Raw genomic sequence first — 16,443 nt, 5'->3', positions numbered from 1 at the left:
AGAAGCCTGCCATGTAGCTTTTAAAACATGGTGTCCCTCCTTGTTCAGAATTCAGGTCCCAACAGATTCCTAGCATCCCATATGGTTCCCCTAGCCAGGAAAGATTTCTGAGTGCAGATCCAGGAGTAACCCTTGAGTGTCACCAGGTGTGGCCCCAAAAAGCAAAAAAACTAAAAAGAGAATGGTGTGTAGGGGGCTGTGAATTAGGGCGATCTTGTGATACAAGCTAGTAGCCTTTCTCCTTTTTCAAAGGCGCAAATGTAAACTCTAACCAACCACTAAAAATATTCAGGTGGACATATAGAGACATAACAGCTCTCTACGAAAGGAGAGACAGTCCAAAGAGCTGAAAGACTGGTGGAAATATAGATAAATCATGGCCTTGCTAATAAAGGAGAGACAGCCAGGAGAACCAGTTCATGGTTGGGAGCTTGCCACAAAGAGCGAAGAGTGCAGTGAAGACAGAGAAGGGACCACTAGGACAGTGAGAGTTGGAAAAGATCCCTCTGGACAAGAACTGGGTGATGAAAGGAGGGAAAATGATAGGTAGGCTACCCCTTCAGGAACAATATGCAAACCACAGTGTCTAAAAGGAGAGAGAGGGAGGGTGAGAGAGAGTGCCCTAGAGGCAAGCAGGAGGAGAAAGGATGAGAGGGAAACTAGGGACACTGGTGGTGGGAAATGTGCACTGGTAAAGGGTGTCTGATGTTGTATGATTATAATTCAAACATGAACAACTTTATAACTGTAGGGGAAAAAGCAACTGTATTATGACCAACCTTGTAACCAGGTGTTTAAATAAAGTCATGAATAAAGAAAGTAGAGAGCCCAAAGGGATGAAAGACAATTAGACAAGTAGATGTATCACAGCTCTTGGAAGAAAGGAAAGGCATTTCTAAGGAATGAAAAGTATGCTTTTGTGCACGAGCTCAGGGTTCGAGCACCAGGACCATGAGATCCAGCAAGGACCCCTAGAAGCATCCCTGAGCCGTCAAGGTTTGGGGTAGCACAAATGTCTCCCAACCATCCAAGAAGAAGGAAAAGAAAGAAGAGAAAATGGAGTCATATCTAAAGATTCATTAAACTAAGAGGAGATAAGAAAAAAGTAACAAATGACATATTTAATCCAACTCTGACCAGTAAGCACAGGAATAAGTCCAAATACACCAATTGAACTAAAGAATTTCTCAGATCAAAAGAAAAAAACTTCAATAGTGCATTACGTATTAAAAAAAAAAACAAAACTCGGGGCTGGAGAGATAGCACAGAGGTAGGGCATTTGCCTTGCAAGCACCCAATCCAATCCAGGATGGACCTGAGTTCAATAACCGGCATCCCATATGGTCCCCCCAAGTCTGCTAGGAGCAGTTTCTGAGCACAGAGCCAGGATGAACACCTGAGCGCTGCCAGGTGCCACCCAAAAACAAAAAATAAAATTTTAAACGTATACAGTTTAAGCCAGAAAGATAGTACAGTGGTTAGGGCACTTACTTGCATGCAGACAAACCAGTACAGTATAGGGTCTCCTGAAATCTGCCACAACCATTGAGTGTGCACCCTCCTCCAAGAAAAAGAGAAAAGAATAGAGCGCAAGTATATGGCTGAAGAAAGATATAGCAACTTATCACTTGTGAAACTAGCAGCAGTATGGAGTCAAAGAGATAATGAATGTCAGTGCTTGCTTAGCACAGTCAACGTTGGTGTGGTCTACAGCATCATCAGGAGTGACCTGTGGGCACAGAACTAAAAGCCAGAAACTCTGATTACCGCCACGTGTGGCCTCAGCCACTTTACTGAACAAAGGAAGTGCTATATTTATTTTGAGCATTGCAGACTTTAAAGTAGGAAATGTCATTATCAGGGATTAGAACAAGGCATTCCATGAGGAAGAAGAGGTCAAGTCTTATGGCAGACATGATCCTCTACTATGTATATAACTTCAGAGCATCTAATCACAAGAAGTAACAGGTTCCTCTTTCGGCATGAACTACAGCAGTCTGGCACCACACCCTCCACACTCCCTCAGAAACAGCCCTGCTCCACAAGCTCCATGACTTAACCTCACTGCCAAGCCACCCAATTAGTTTCAGATCTATAACTCCTGGGATGCATACCTGTGCCTGGCTTGCATTGCATGATCACTGTTATATGAACCATCCTCCTTCATAAGGTCACTGTCATGTGAACCATCTTCCCTCCCACAGCCACTCTTCTTTGGATGGTCACCATCCCCATTCAGTGAGCTGGCCGCAGACAGTACATTGAATCACTGCTGAGAGTACGCCTACCCTTTTTCTCAACTTTCAGTCTTAAATGAGGCTCCAACAATTTAATAACAAGTTACACTGAACCAAGCAAACACTGAAATATCAATAACTGATGAAGATAAGACACATTTTCCATTTTCATGTAAACCTCCCTTTCAGGAAGAGGCAAGATATTCTAAACCTTCTTAAGTAAGACTTCAAGAAAAAGAGATCCACTATTCCACCCTTTGGTATATTGTTAGATACTAATCACTCTGACATACACTATTAATATTCTCCTTCAAACTACACTGATACCTAAATTTATTTTTTCATTGACAATAACCAAAAGATATATATCCTCTTAATATTTGACTGACTTCTGTTCTTAAAACCTTAGCGGTGGGTAGGGTCAAATTGAAAAGGTCTAAGGGGATAAGGGGATCCCCTCCATTTCACTGGGAAAAAAAATTTTTTGGTCACACCTGGCAGTGCACAGGGGTTATTCCTGGCCCTGAACTCAGAAATCGCTCCTGGCAGGCTCAGAGGATCATATGGGATGCTGAGAATGGAACCTGGGCCCGCCTTGGGTAGGCTATGTGCAAGGCAAATGCCCTACTGCTGTCCTATGGCTCCAGCTGCACACACTAGGAAAATTTTTCATCAGTCACTTTCCATAGGTTCAAAGTAGTAGAAATGCTTGGATGCAAGTTAAACTTCAGGACGCACAAGCCTAGCTATGAATAAAAATCCATCCATGAAGATACTACTAATAACCCATCTTTCTTTCCTTACCCACATATCATTTTTTGCCTCACTGCTAAATAAAGTCCCAGAGCCCATCCTCAGTAGCTGGACAGATTGGTTTACCTTTAACTCCGGACGGGGAGTGGGGGCTTCCAAGCTCTATCTTTTAAGAAGCTTTGCCAGGCTCTGATCATTTAACCTGCTGAGCTCACAGCACCCAAGGGAGGGGGGCTGCTTGCAAGTTTTTAGCTCCGATGGTGGCTGACCACTGCCACCAAGCCTACAGATAATAGATGGCAATAACCAGCACCCCACGAGTCAGCACTTTGAGGGGCACCCTTAATATTGCTTTAATTAAGTTAATGCATAAAGGGCACAGTTTGGGAGAAATTTTTTTGATTAAATTTGTCAGTGTTTACAATAATAATGAAAAATAAAAGAAGAGTAACTGTTGTTCTACATGGGAACCTGATAAACTTGTCAGCAGAAAGAGCGAGCGCTGGCTGCTCATGGATTTATGCCGCATTTCAATTTATTTTTCTAAAAGGAATTCAATTTACTGGTTCCCTTGATTCCCTCTCCCAAACATATACATTTCTAGCGCTTCTAACTGGTAGTTTCATGACAGATGGCTGTGCCCATGCTGGGCACAGAATGGATCTACCTGGCACAAAGGAGCCCGGCCACCAGAGCAAAAGCAGGGTCCCCCCTTCCCAGACCCCCCCCCAATTCTAGTACATTTTGATGGTGGAAGAGATTAATGCTTTGATTTGTCTGGCTCTGGCTTCATGTGTTAAATATTAATGTCTTTCTGAAATGTTGGGAGATTTATTTTTTTAACCTCCTGAAAAATAAGATACATAAATTCTGTTTGGGGGAGCCAATCCCTTTCTTTATGCGCTGGAACTCTGCTAATCAGTGTTTTTAGGGTAACTCTGGGAAAGAACAAATCCTTCAATGAATCTGAAATGAAAGGTTCGCTTGTGTGTTCAAAGCATGAGCTACGCACGAGTCACACCATGGGTTAACCCATTTTTCTGGGAGTTTGTATATATATATATATGTGTGTCTGTATGTGTGTGTATATGTATATGTGTAGATATGTAATTTATATCTATAAACTTATATAAATAAATTTGTATCTATTTAAATATATAATTTATATATATTATATATGTACGCGTATAGGTATGTACGTATGTTTATATTAGGTATTTGAGGTTATTTTGTTGCAAAGCAAAAAACCGAGGCTGACTTTATACACAGTGAAGTCGGCAATCATTGTGTTAAAAAAAACACACACACACCCTGACAGGCACTCTGGTAGATAATAAGCAATCAGCATGGGAGCCATTTAATATACTTCTTGATTAACTCATTGCCTGTCCGGTTCGCGCGCAGACAGGCTCACATGTCATCATCGTCATAGTTCCCATCATCCCCACTGCTAACACTCAAGCGTCTTGATTAGGGCACAAGTCCCAGACGAGCCATTGCTAATGCGGCGTAATTCTCGGCTGCCTCCCGCGACTCTTCTGCTGGGTCTCGCCAATTAAATCCAAGGTCCCTGATGAGCCGTATTAATGGGACCAGTTCCTACCAGGAATCCTACCCTATTCCATTTTACCTAAAAACCTGGAGAAAGCAATTTAGCCCTGCCAAAGACAATCAAGACCTTCGCCGCTAATAAAGTATAATGTTTCTGCAAAATATGTTTCTCCAAAGACAGTAATGGGGAGGGGGGAGAACACAGGACAAAGTCTCGCTGAAATGCCTTCATCCTCTGAAGTTTAGTGTCTCCTTGAAAAGCAGAGTGTGCTGCATTTGTTATCGATTCAATCCCAAATGAAGGTGTGGAAAGGGGAGTTGGATGAGGAAAGTAAGCAATAGCAAGTTTTAAAGCCTGTATGCCATTTAAAATAACCCTTTAATTGCCTCATTTCCACAACTCCAATGAAACCAATTCCTCCCTTACCATTAAATGCAAATGAACTGTAAGACTATTACTATAGAGGGTTTATCATGTGGTTAAACCCTTTGTGTTACTGATAAGGAAACTTCAGATGGAATAAAGACAACAAAATCGATTCTATTGATTTTCTGGCCAAAATATAAAGGACTAGAAATGGTTCTGACCTAAGTACAAACAACCAAGAGACAGGAGTATGATTCCTGCTACACTATAATACACATCAGGGGCCGGAGCGATAGCACAGCAGTGGGCATTTGCCTTGCGCACAGCCAATCCAGGGTTCGATCCCCGACATCCCATATGGTCCCCGGAGCTAGGAGCGATTTCTGAGTGCATAGCCAGGAGTAAACCCTGAGTGTCACCAAGCGTGACCCAAAAGACAAGGGAAAAAAAATACACATCACAAACTAATGCTATTTCAGTCCCCCCACCCCACCCCAAATGCTTTCAAAAACATGACCTGATTTAGATCAATAGGTTGCAATGACTACAAATCAAATCTGTTTATGAACAGATTTTGTAAGAGTTTGAATGAAGATCTTCAACTCCTTTCCAGGGGGTAGACTGAACAACATCCTGCAAAGTTATCATGTAAATGAGAAAATGGAAATGCATGGGGGTCTGTTTAGTTTTTAATCTATATAAATGATTTTCATCTTCAGGTACACTTGAGATAGAGCTGAAGCTAGTCATAAACAAATATAAATTTACATCAATAAAGATGCAAAAAAATATCGCAATAGTGGAAGAACCCCACAAATGTTCGGAATAGTTCTTCCCAGCGGCCTTTTGTATGTTGGGTCCACAGTAATGTATTCCATCTCCATTTACCTGATCGTTACCCTCCAGTCTGTTCAACTGGAACCAACTTACACTAATTACAGAGACAGCACCAAGTCCGATTTGTCCTCAGCAGCTCCCCAGACAGAAGGGCAATATTATCAGGGGGTGTCCTGCTAAGTGCCGATTTCCTCACCTCGCTGTCCATCATCCCGGGGGCCAAGCAGGGAATCCCACTCAATCTCATTACCAACTCACAAGGCTCAGACTGCAGTACTCGCCGGGGAACCTGACTAGATCAGCAGGCATGTGAGTGCCAACCTGACTCCTCACAGCCCTCAAAGTCATATTACTGTACAGAGTAATAAGCCTCAGAGTGTTACTAAACTTTAGTCAACAGCTCCAAGAATAGTCCAAAGCACAGTAGAGAACAATCATGGAGGAAAAAACTCAGAAATCATTTTTGTGGGACCGGTGCAATAGTACATTGGGTAAGACGCTTGCCTTGCACGTAGCCAACCTGGATTTGAACCTCAGCATTCTGTATGGTCCCACGTGCACCTGTAGGAGTGGTTCCTGAGTGCAGAGGCCACCACCAGAAGCCCCACCAGAAGTGGTTCCTGAAACCCCTGAGCACTGCCAGATGTGCCCCTTTCCGAAAAAAGTGTTGAGATGAGGGCTGACCACATAGTATACAAGACAGGGTGTTTGCCTTGCACAAGGCGAATCCAGATTCATTCCCTGGCATCCCATATGGTCTCCTGAGACTCAGGAATGATCCCTGTGCACCAAGCCAAGAGAAAACCCAGAGCACATTTTTGGTACCCAAAAAGGCAAACAAATATGTTGAGAAGATAGTACTCCCCTTTTCTACATCTATAGATACAGCACTATCAACCCTCAAGATTCTGGCAGAATGCTGTGTCTTCTGCTAGAACTATCTTCTCCTCACCAACCTCCCTGGACGGAGCTCTACAAAGAAGGGCCTAGAACTGGACAAACAGAAAAACAATCTGACTTGACCCTCAGCCTTAATCCTCAACTGCTTACTTCTGCTAGCGGCCCGGCCCTGGGGTCTATGCCAAAGTTCTCACTGTCTTTAGGGTCCAGTCTGACAGGTAGACTGTTCTAGACCAGTCTTTCTTCTCCAGCAAGCAAGCAAGACAGAGCAGCACGCCTTACTGTGTCAAGACAGTCTGACATTCAGCCCAGTGGAGAAAGTGCAAAATCTCCCCAAAATTTCACCAAGTCCTAGAATAATTACTACAAAAGTCATATCCATGAAAAGCCTAGCTTCCAAGAAACCACATCCTGTGAGTTAAAAAAAAAAAAAAAAAAAAAATGGGGGAGCTGGAGCAATGGCACAGCAGTAGGGCATTTGCCTTGCATGTGGCTGACCCACGACGGACTACGGTTCGATCTCACAGTGTCCCATGTGGTCATGTGGTCCCCCAAGCCAGGAGCGATTTCTGAGCAAATAGCCAGGAACAACCCCTGAGCATCACTGCGTATGGCTGAAAATAAAAAAAATAAAATAAAAAATAAAAAAAAGAGAGGCCAAAAAGAGAACAAAGCAGTTGAGAGTTTACCTTGCACACAGCTGATCCAGGACATCCCAGCATCTCATATGGTCCCCCGTGCCTGCTAGGAGTGATTTCTGAGTGAAGAGCCAGGAGTAACCCCTGAGCACTGCCCCTGCCATCAGGTGTGACCCAAAAACGAAAACAAATAAATAAACAACAAAACAGAAAGAAAGCTAAACCCCGGAGTGTCCACTTGAATGAACACTCCAGCTCATCTCAAAGACTGAAATTGGGCAACGTCAGTAATCAAGCGGAGGCAGAGATAGAACAACGGGGAGGGCATCTACATGTGTACAGTCAACCCGGGTTCGATTCCTGGCATCCCAAATGGTCTCCTAAGCTCCGCCAGGCACAAGCCCTGCGAAGGGCCCAAAGAAAAAAAGACAAATCACTATGGTGGTCGTCATCAAGAGAACTATTTCTCAACTGGGGAAAGAAGTTCCTCTAGACCCCCCAGGGTAACCCAAGGAGGCCACCAGTGAAAGTGACATCAAGGGGCAACCATAACATGGGGCTCGGGGCAACCATTGGTAGAGGAAGGAGCCACAGGAAAGAAAACAACTCAGAAGAGCCCACGCTGGGAAACGGTGGAGAAAAACGATGGAGAAGCCCGAGTTCCAGCTGTCAGATGGAGCAGAAGTGTGGGTGACTTACAGGTTGGGAGGAAAACTCCCTTGGGAGAGCCAGGTCACTGGACAATGACATCCTTGGGGACAAGGGTGACATCCAGTGAGGAGTAAGGAGACCAACATTTATTCTCTGTTGGGGTTCTATGGGTACTGGAAGCCAAGAACTGATTCAACACAGAGTGTGTGTGTGTCTGTATCTGTGTGTGTCTCTGTGTCTGTATGTTTGTGTGTGTGCCAGCATGCACAAAAGCCCATGTTGGAGGTAAGGGGAAGGTGGCCAAGAACTGCCAGTTGGTCCCCAAACCCCCTCAATACCACATAGGAAGCTAAAAAAACAAACAAACTAGAGGTTATCAGGGGCCAGCATAAGACCCCCAAAACTTACTCTAAGAAGTGGAAGGCAGGGCCCACTAGCACAGAGGATAGGACGTTTGCCTTGTACACAGCCAACCCAATTCTCATCCCTAACATAACCATGTGGTCCCCCAAGCCTGCCAGGAGTGATTTCTGTGCACAAAGCCAGGAGTAGCCCCTGAGCGCTGCTAAGTATGGACCAAAAACTAAATCAAAATAAATAGACGAGGAAGAGGAAGGAAGGCACCCAGCCATAACCACGATGCAGCACAAGGAGGAGCATCCTCAACCAGGACACAGTGCTCAGCATGACCGTGAATGGCACAATCCCAGGCAAGAAGAAACAACAGCAAGAACGCTATTTCCAGTTGAGGTTGGGGTTTGGGTTTTGTTTTTCGGAGGGGCCACACCTGAGACCTCTCCTGGTGCTGCTTAGGTAACTGTGCGGGGCTGGGAGGGCTCCAGCCTCATACAAATCTCACAGTTCCACCGATGGGACTCTGCTTTGGCCCACTGAAGAAGTTTCAGAACCAAAGTCTGGTTAACTTGAAACTAGTCACACAAACTCTGAAGCTCTTTAAGTCCACTGGCTTGTAGTCTCCAAAAGCCGTATTATGACAATCAAACAAATCAACAAACCATACACAAACACAAACACACACACACACACACACACACACACACACACACACACACACACGAGGATTTTTTTTAGATTCAAAAACTAATCCCCCTTCTCTCTCTCTCTCTCTCTCTCTCTCTCTCTCTCTCTCTCTCTCACACACACACACACACACACACACACACACACACACACACACACACAGATTCTTTTTGATTCAAAGACTAAATAGAGCCATCAACTCCAAATGTAATCCGTGAACCTTGAACCGAAGAAAACATGCTACAAAAGATATTTGGATGACAAGTGGCAAATCTTGCATGTGGATCACATATTCTATCATGATACTAGTCATTTTCTCGAGTCTGATCTGGTATGACTGAAATTAATGGAACTGCACACTCTCTTCCTGGGAAATGAATCCTGACACATTTGGAGGTGAAAGGCCACAGTGTGATTTACTTTTAAATTCTTTAGCAGCAAAAAGAAATGACACGTAAGATTTAATTACACAGTCGCACACATCCATGAGTGAAGATGAAGTGGCTGTAACTGCTGGCAAGTGGCACATCCAAAATTAATATACAGGCCAGTCATCAGCCATGCGCCCTCCTTCCCTCTGCTCATTGTTTCAGCAAACATGGGTCCTGGATGTGGCTTAGTCAGTGGTACTCTATATGGGCAACACACAGGAAATCCAAGGTTTGGATTTAAGCACCATATTATGTATTGTTCTTGCTTCAATGCATATCTATGATTGGCTAATACATTACGCACCAGAATTTCCAGTAGACCCATTTTTTTCCCTTTTAAATTGAAGTCACACTCCAGAGCACTCTTTCTATGCTTCGGATGTGCATTATTACAGGTCAGTGACTGGATTGATGGGGCTGGAGCGATAGCACAGTGGGAAGGGCAACTGCCTTGCATGTAGCCAACCCAAGTTCAATCCCTGGCATCCCATATGGTCCCCTGACCCTCAAGGAATAATTCTTGACTGTAGAGTCAGGGATAACATCTGAGTGTGGCCAAGAAAATAAATGGGGGGGGGGGGGAGAGAGAGAGAGAGAGAGAGAGAGAGAGGAGAGAGAAGAAACTACCTCTTTTAGGAATGGTAGAAATGAAAGAAAGAAAAAATTAAAGAAAGAATTGTTTAGAAATTCAATTTTAGGGGCTGCTGCTGTGGTGCAATGATAGGGTGTTTGCTTTGCATGCAGCTGACCCAGGAGAGACCTCGGTTCGATCCCCAGCGTCCCATATGATCCCCCAAGCCAGGAACGATTTCTGAGTGCATAGCCAGGAGTAACCCCTGAGTGTCACCGGGTGTGGCCCAAAAACCAAAAAGAAAAAAAGAAATAAAGAAATTCAATTTTAGGGGCCGGAGTGATAGCACAGTGGTAGGGCATTTGTCTTGCACACTGCTAACCCAGGATGGAACTGGGTTCAATCCCCAGCACCTCATATGGTCACTTGAGCCTACCAGGCACTATTTCTGAGCTCAGGGCCAGGAGTAACCCCTGAGCACTGCCACCTAGTATGACCCAAAAACAAAAGCAAAAAAAAAAAAAAGAAATTCAATATTATAAAGGCCTGGAAAATGACTACCTACTCCTAGACCAGTGAGAATTATAATGGGAAAGTGTAGATATACTTTTGGGGAGAACAACCTACAGGATTTTTATTTTTTTTTTTATTTTTTTTTGTGGTTTTTTGGGTCACACCCGGCAGTGCTCAGGGGATATTCCTGGCTCCAGGCTCAGAAATTGCTCCTGGCAGGCACGGGGGACCATATGGGACGCCGGGATTCGAACCGATGACCTCCTGCATGAAAGGCAAACACCTTACCTCCATGCTATCTCTCCGGCCCCCAGGATTTTTATTTTTTTATTTTAGTCACCATGAAAGTTATTCATGGTTGAGTTTCAGGCACACAATGTCCCAGCAACCAGGGCCCAGAACAACAGCACAGCAGGTAGGGCATTTGCCTTGCACACAGCTGACCCAGTTTCCTTCCCCAGCATCCTATCTATATGGTTTCCCAGAGCACTGGCAGGAATGATCCTTAAGCACAAAGTAGGAGTCACCCCTAAGCCGAGTGTGGCTCATAAAACAAAAACCAATGTTCCAGCACCCATCCCTTCACCAGTGTCCACGTCCCTCCTGTCCCCTAGCCTGCCTCTACGAGACACTCTTTTTTGTTTGTTGGTTTGGTTTTTGAGTCACACCCATTGGCACTCAGGGGTTACTCCTGGCTCTGTGCTCAGAAATCGCTCCTGGCAGGCAAGAGGGACCATATGGGATGCCGGGATTCAAACTACCATCCATCCTGGGTCGGCTGCAAACAAGGCAAACGCAGGACCACTGTGCTATCTCTCTGGCCCCTATGACACACTCTTAATTTATAAATTTTAGAGGTCGTGGTTGACATCTTACTTACTTGATAGGGCTTCATGCTCAATACTTTCCACCTTTCTGCACCCCCTACTCCTCATGAGTGACCCCTTCCCTCTACGACTACTGACTGTTCTGCTGTTCCCTTCTGAGTCACATTTCCCCCTCCCAAGGGTCATTTCTCATATTTCTCATGTTTTTCATCTCTATTGTCTTTGGGCATTTGTTATTCCACCATTGTGTTCCTTTCTAGGCCGCCTCTGAGAAAGAGAGAGGGAGGGAGGGAGGGAGGGAGGGAGTGAGGGAGGGAGCGAGAGAGAGAGAGAGAGAGAGAGAGAGAGAGAGAGAGAGAGAGAGAGAGAGAGAGAGAGAGAGAGATTTCTGTGTGGGTCTCTCTCCCTCGGACTCACTTCACTCAGCAGGCTCCTCTCCAGATCCATCCACCTAGCAGCAAATTGCATAATTTCACCTTTTCTTACAGCCACGCTGGCTCTCACTGTCTGGCCTCACTCAGCTCCTGCTGTGTGTGGCTGCAAGTTGGATGAATGGAAGATGCTAATTGGATGTGAATGCAGAAGGTAGAGCATTGAGTGCTGGTAATTTTATTTGGGATTTTTCATCCCATACACATTTTGGGGGGTGGGGTTGGGGGGTGGGGTTGGGAGTCAAGCTCAGTGGTGCTCAGGGGTAACTCCTGGTTCTGCTCAGAAATCATTAGTGGAGAGCTCAGAGGACCATATGGGGTGGTGAAAATCAAACCCAGGTCCAGTATATGCAAGGCAATCTCTCTGGCCCCCACCCCACAGAATTTTAGTTTTGTTTTTGTTTTTTGAGGTACACATAGCTATGCTCAGGAATTGCTTCTGGCAGTGTTCAGGGATCAAACCCAGATCGGTCACATGCAAAGCAAGTACTATCTCTCTGGCCCCAGGATTTTTCATTTTATTAAAACTTTTTTTTTAAACCATGAAGCAGTAGTAGAAAAAAATACGACTTCATGGGCAAAGAATGTAAGTGATTGGAACTGTACGGAATGAAATATAAACAATTGTAGTTTGTAGCACATTACTGATGTTTACTCTGTCATGCAACTTTTGATAAAGGGATCTCTTGGGTCTTATCTGCCTTAACATATGATAATTCCACTGAAATAATTATCAATGAGAAATTGTTATTCCTTTTGTCTAGAGATGTTCCTTTTGCCTTACTTACGCTGACTCTCCTTTTTCAAAGCTAAACAGGGCCAGAACAGTGGTAGAACGCTGGCTTTGTACACGCCGACCCAAATTCGATCCCCAGCAATATATAGTCCCCCAGGCACCACCAAGAATAATCCCTGAGCAGAGTCAGGAGTGACCAGACGTGACCTCTGAGCAGTAGGTCAGAAGTCAGCCCTGAGCACTGCTGGGTGTGGGTCAGAAACAAATGAAAAAAAAAAAAAAAAAACCCACCAACAAATAAAAACCAAAACAGAAACCGCGGCAAGCTCCTATCAATTCCTGAAAATAAAGGTTAAATAAATATTTGACTTACTTGGCAAGTGAAATCAGTTTTATTTTTCTCAATGAATCAAGCCATCCCACTTGTTTTGCAAATACACTAGCTCATTTTATAAATTAGACATTTCTGGCTTCCTTACTAATAATTTGTCCTTAACCATAATAGTGTCAGTAGCATATTATATAGTCATCACAAGATGGTCATAAAGTAACGAGAGAGACATTAAATTCATCTACTTCCAGAACAGTTAATGAAGGCATTTCAACAAGAAACTTCTACACGAAAGTATCTATTCACTTCACCAAAGATATGAAAAAGGCAACATCTTGTCTTGTTTACTTTCAATGAATCTGTTAGTGACTTTAATTGGGGGCTCCCTAATGACCACTGGTCTCAGACTGGGGGCCACCAGTCCTACCTGACCATTCTGAAGGACCATGTGGTACCAGAAATTGAGTGTATATATGTTGTGAGGGAAGGTGCTCACAGGTCTACATGTCTTCCAGCACAAAGTTCTCTCCCTGGCCCTTCACAAGACATTTTCATGGGTAAATTGAGAGAGAAAAAAAAAAAAAAAAGAAACCTTTCAATTACCAACAATTCCTGTTTGAATTTCAATTTCTTTGTTTTGGAATTTTGCTGTTGTTTTTGATTATTTGGTCACACCTGGCAATGTTCAGGGCTTCCTCCTGGCTCTGCACTCAGGGATAAGTAAGTCCTGATGGACTCTGGGGACCATTTAGGATGCCGGGATCAAACCCTTGTCAGCTGCATACAAGGCAAGCGGCCTCCTTGCTGGACTATTTTTCCAGCGCCCCCTAACTCCTCATTTTCAAATTAAGCCAGGAGGGGCTGGAGTGATAGCACAGCAGTAGAGCATTTGCCTTGCATGCAGCCAACCCAGGATAGACCCAGTTAGATCCCCAGCATCTCATATGGTCCCCCAAGCGTGCCAGGAGCAATTTCTGAGTGCAGAACAAGGAGTAACCCCTGAGCGCCACCAGGTGTGGCACAAAAACCAAATAAATAAATAATAAATTAATAAATAAAATTAAACCAGGATAAATGACAGTCCAGTAGAGAGGGCACTTGCCTTGTACACAGGGGACCCAGGTTCAATCCCAGCAATCCATATGATCCCTAACGTCAATACTTCAGGAGTGATCAGTAAGGACAGAGTCAGGAATAAGCCTTGAGCATCATGGATGGGACCCAAAAGTCAAAATCAACAATGTTTTCCATTTTTGTGGGATGAAAAATTCCCAATAAAATGACCAGCGCTTCAAGGTCTGCCAAGGGAGACATGAGGAAGCAGCTGGCAAAATTACCCTGTCCAATAGCTTGTCATGTGTACTCTCACTTTCCTGGGCTTTATTTGAATCGCCTGGGGACCAGCAAACAGCCCACCAATGTTCCATCCACACATCTAAGTTCCCGAAACTGCAGGCAGAACCCAGCGGAGGGTCTAGTACGTGCAGGAGGGAGCTGCCAGCACCTTCCTGGAAGGGCCCCCCTCAGTTGAGACGTGCAAGAAACCTCTGACGTTTTTCCTCCTTGGCCCCAAATAAAGCCAAGCTCTACTTACAGAACTCGCGTCCACGTCGCTGTGGATGGCCACCGTCTTAATGCCCATCTTCTTACAAGTTTTAATGACCTGTGTTATTGAAAACAGGAAGGTCACTTCTTAACCAAGATCATCTTCCAAAAATAGGTGAAAATAAAAGTCACTGAGACAAATAAGAAAGAGTGAAATTCTACTTACCCGACAAGCAATTTCTCCTCTGTTGGCAATAAGAATTTTATCGAATGTCTAAAGAGAGAAGAAACACAAAATCTGTTAACTCTTTTTTTGTTTTGTTTTGTTTTGTTTTTGGGCCACACCCAGGGACGCTCAGGAGGTACTCCTGGCTATGTGCTCAGAAATCGCTCCTGGCTTGGGGCACCATATGGGACGCCCAGGGATCCAACCGCAATCTGTCCTAGGTTAGCCCAGGGATCCAACCGCAATCTGTCCTAGGTTAACGCATACAAGACAAATGCCCTACCATTTGCGCCACCGCTCGGGCCAAAGTTTGTTAACTCTTGATGTGAGATGAAAGATCAACAGTATTCTCACCAGTGATACTGGCCACGGTCCTAAAAAGGTGACTCCCAGAATGGTTATCACACAGCAGTGAGACGTGCTTTTACTCTCAGGCTGTTCTGAACTCAGTTGGCGGGATCTGGTGCCACACAACTCTGTCCAGAATCCCTAAATGAGCTGTCCCTGGGTGGCCCACACTGGCGCAGTGACAGCCTAAGTCCAGCCTGGGCTCCTTAGCAGACAGATGAAAACAGGCAGAGCTCGGAGGCAAGCCGGCTGCTCAGAAGCAGGGTTATCTCCCCCTACTTCTTGCCACCTTTTTGAGCCTTGGTTTCCAAAAGTGAAAAACTGAATTGCTGAGGTGACCCAAGCAGCTGACACTTGGGGTTATCTATATGCCCCAGAGAAAAGCAACTCCCTTCTCCACATTCTTGCTTCATCCCAGTCATTTTCTGGGAGGGTTGGGGGCCCTTCCTGTCATAGTCCACCCTTTTTTGTTTTTGTGTTTGGTCCACACCCAGCAGTGCTCCAGCATTACTCCTGGCTCTGTACTAAGAAATCACTCCCAGCAGGCTCTTCGGACTATATTCCCATATTTGCCAGGGATCAAACTTAGTTTGGCTACATGCAAGGCAAACACCCTCCAGCTGTGCTATCTATCCCTTCAGCAACAGTCATAGTCCCTTTTCCACAAAAGTTATAATATACTGTATCACCTTCAATCAGTAGAAACCATATAAATAAGTCAATTTACATTTTGTGTGTGTGTGTGTGTGTGTGTGGTTTTTGGGTCACACCCGGCAGTGCTCAGGGGTTACTCCTGGCTCCATGCTCAGAAATTGCTCCTGGCAGGCACGGGGGACCATATGGGATGCTGGGATTCGAACCGATGACCTCCTGCATGAAAGGCAAACGCCTTAACTCCATGCTACCTCTTCAGCCCCCAATTTACATTTTTTAATAGTTTAACATTAATAGTTTAACAAAACTTCTTAATGGGGGCTGGAGTGATAGTGCAGCACGATGGGTATTTGTCTTGCAAAAGACCAAAGGAGGTTCAATCCCAGGTATCCCAGGTGGTCCCCTGAGTCCTGCCAGGAGTGATCTCTGAGCACAGAAACAAGTGGAAGCCCTGACCACTGCCGGATGTGGCCCAATATCCAAGGAAAAAAATGAATGGCCCATTTTTAATGCTCTGCTATTTTGTTTGGGAGTGGCTCACTCACATTGCTCAGGGCTCAGGCGCACACTGCAAGCACCCCACCCACTGTCTTGCCTCTGTGGCCAACAGCCAATGTCTAAAATGAATTTCTGTCTGTTAAAGATAACATCAGAAGCAGAGAGATAGCAGAGTAGTAGGGTGTTTGCCTTGCACACAGCCGACCCCAGATAGACCCAGATTTGATTCCTAGAATCCTATTTGGTCCCCTGAGCCTGCCAAGGGCAAGTTCTGAGCACAGAGCCAGGAGTAACCCAATCACCTCTGGGTATGGCCCAAAAACCTATATATATATATACACACATACATATATATAT

The 16,443-nt window shown here is 44.7% G+C and overlaps 1 protein-coding gene across 1 annotated transcript in view; it reads right to left on the bottom strand.

The window, feature by feature from the left end:
* Positions 1–16,443, bottom strand: part of PCCA (propionyl-CoA carboxylase subunit alpha) — a 263,459-nt gene that overhangs the window by 233,784 nt on the left and 13,232 nt on the right. The window contains exons 3-4 of the mRNA XM_049778616.1: positions 14,587–14,634; positions 14,410–14,478 (exon numbers count right to left, since the gene is read on the bottom strand). Coding sequence (XP_049634573.1) covers positions 14,410–14,478; positions 14,587–14,634 — 117 coding nt within the window. The remainder of the gene's footprint in view (positions 1–14,409; positions 14,479–14,586; positions 14,635–16,443) is intronic.

Source organism: Suncus etruscus, chromosome 8 (assembly GCF_024139225.1).
Source record: "Suncus etruscus isolate mSunEtr1 chromosome 8, mSunEtr1.pri.cur, whole genome shotgun sequence".
NCBI lineage: Eukaryota > Metazoa > Chordata > Mammalia > Eulipotyphla > Soricidae > Suncus > Suncus etruscus.
This window is presented reverse-complemented; position numbering and strand designations above follow the sequence as displayed.